The sequence below is a fragment of the Olea europaea genome, unplaced genomic scaffold (assembly GCF_002742605.1).
Source record: "Olea europaea var. sylvestris unplaced genomic scaffold, O_europaea_v1 scaffold25204, whole genome shotgun sequence".
Classification (NCBI taxonomy): domain Eukaryota; kingdom Viridiplantae; phylum Streptophyta; class Magnoliopsida; order Lamiales; family Oleaceae; genus Olea; species Olea europaea.
The window spans coordinates 1-1597 of record NW_019243457.1 but is presented as its reverse complement, the minus strand read 5'-3'; the positions used below and the strand labels follow the sequence as shown (position 1 = coordinate 1597).

The window sequence follows — 1597 nt, the reverse complement described above, 5'->3', positions numbered from 1 at the left end:
AAAAAATTAATTTTTAAAATCACTTCCAAACAGACTCTGAATAAGTATGAAAATATAGACTAACATATAATAATTTGAACTACGTACTATTATTGAAAAAATTAACCTTTTAAGATGAAATTTCAAGTTTTTACCTCGTTTGGCCCCCCTTTTTGGAAACGAGGGCGGAAGAGTGTTTTTTGAATGACTAATTGAAAAAGAAGGAAATTTTTTTTATTTACGTATAATATTATTTTATGAAAAATTATGTGATTGAAAATATGAGAAAGAAAAATGGAATGGAATGAAATTATTTATGAGTACCAAACGGATGGTATCAGAACTTGTTAAGTTCAAAGAGCAATTCGATCAAATTAAGACTCAAAAAAAGCACATGAATTTTAAGATTGATTTGTTTAAATAAGTCACCATCTTATGATGATATATTAAGAGATAAGTCACACATCGAAGAAAGATAAAAATATAAACAAATATATAAGTATTTGAACTATTCATTTTAACAAGATTAAAGAAGCAACAAGTCTTAGCCTCGTTTTGTGGCCTTTTTTTAATATTATTCTGAATAGTGAATTTTTGAAAATTACGTGATTAAAAAGTAGCAAAATTTATTTTGAATTACTGTGTAAAATATTTAGCCCATATTTGAGTCACATTATAAGAAAAAAATGTATTATTCATGTCAAATCAATGAAAAATATGTGGATAAAAAATAAAGAAAAATTTTAAATTTACGTATAATATTATTTTATTAAAGAATATGTGATTAAAATGATCTCAAATCATTATTAAAGAATATATTTTTTTTAAGAATAACGTGGCTTAATCAAGCACTTAATCGCGTGAATGTACAATTAAAATGAGTATATAAAATAAAAATTAATTTTGAAAGAGTGGTACTCATGCCCGCTTTCTTCTCGTTAACAGCTGCAAAAAGTCTAGTCCACCTTTCAGGCTTTCACTCTAGTATCTACTGTCTAAAAAGTAAAACACCAAAATCTCCTTCACACACTCATATTCCACCTACGCAGCCCCCACTGCTCCACCACCGTCAAGGTACAAGCAAACAAGCATGGGATTTCAGCTTGAAGTAGGGCAACATTCTACAGTACCTAAGCTTCCACTCTTCTCCAAAACAGTACCACCCATGATGCAGTCACCTGACCATACAGGGATGCTAACACCACCGCTGTACACTTTAGCTTCAGTTCCATTTCAATGGGAGGAGGAGCCTGGGAAGCCTAGACCATGCACCGCTCTCATCGCACTCCCTAACCCTAAAAAAACTGAAACAAAGTGCTTAGAGCTTCCACCAAGACTGTTCATGGAATCCACGACTAAAATTACCAAAACACCCTCTCCCACCACAGTCTTGGATGGGCCTTATGTGGGCAGGTCCAAGCTCTCTTCTTCTTCATTCAGATCTCTCATGGAGGGTAAATTGTCTTTTGACAGTACTAGTAGCAGAAGCCCTGAGAAAGGGCAGCTTAGAACTGTTGTACTTTGCAATAAAGGACACAAAAGAAGAGGTTTATTTGATTCTTGGGGAAAAAAGAATCTCAAACTTAAGGGTCAGAAGAAGGAAATTGGTGATGACAAT

The 1597-nt window shown here is 33.0% G+C and overlaps 1 protein-coding gene across 1 annotated transcript; it reads left to right on the top strand.

The window, feature by feature from the left end:
- Positions 1-907: 907 nt before the first annotated feature.
- On the top strand, positions 908-1594 carry LOC111382563 (uncharacterized protein At4g00950-like; the record flags this gene model as incomplete). Its single annotated transcript, XM_023006583.1, has 1 exon — positions 908-1594. A coding segment is annotated over exon 1 (525 nt), but the record flags the coding sequence as incomplete, so codon positions are not given.
- Between the last annotated feature and the right edge of the window lie 3 nt (positions 1595-1597).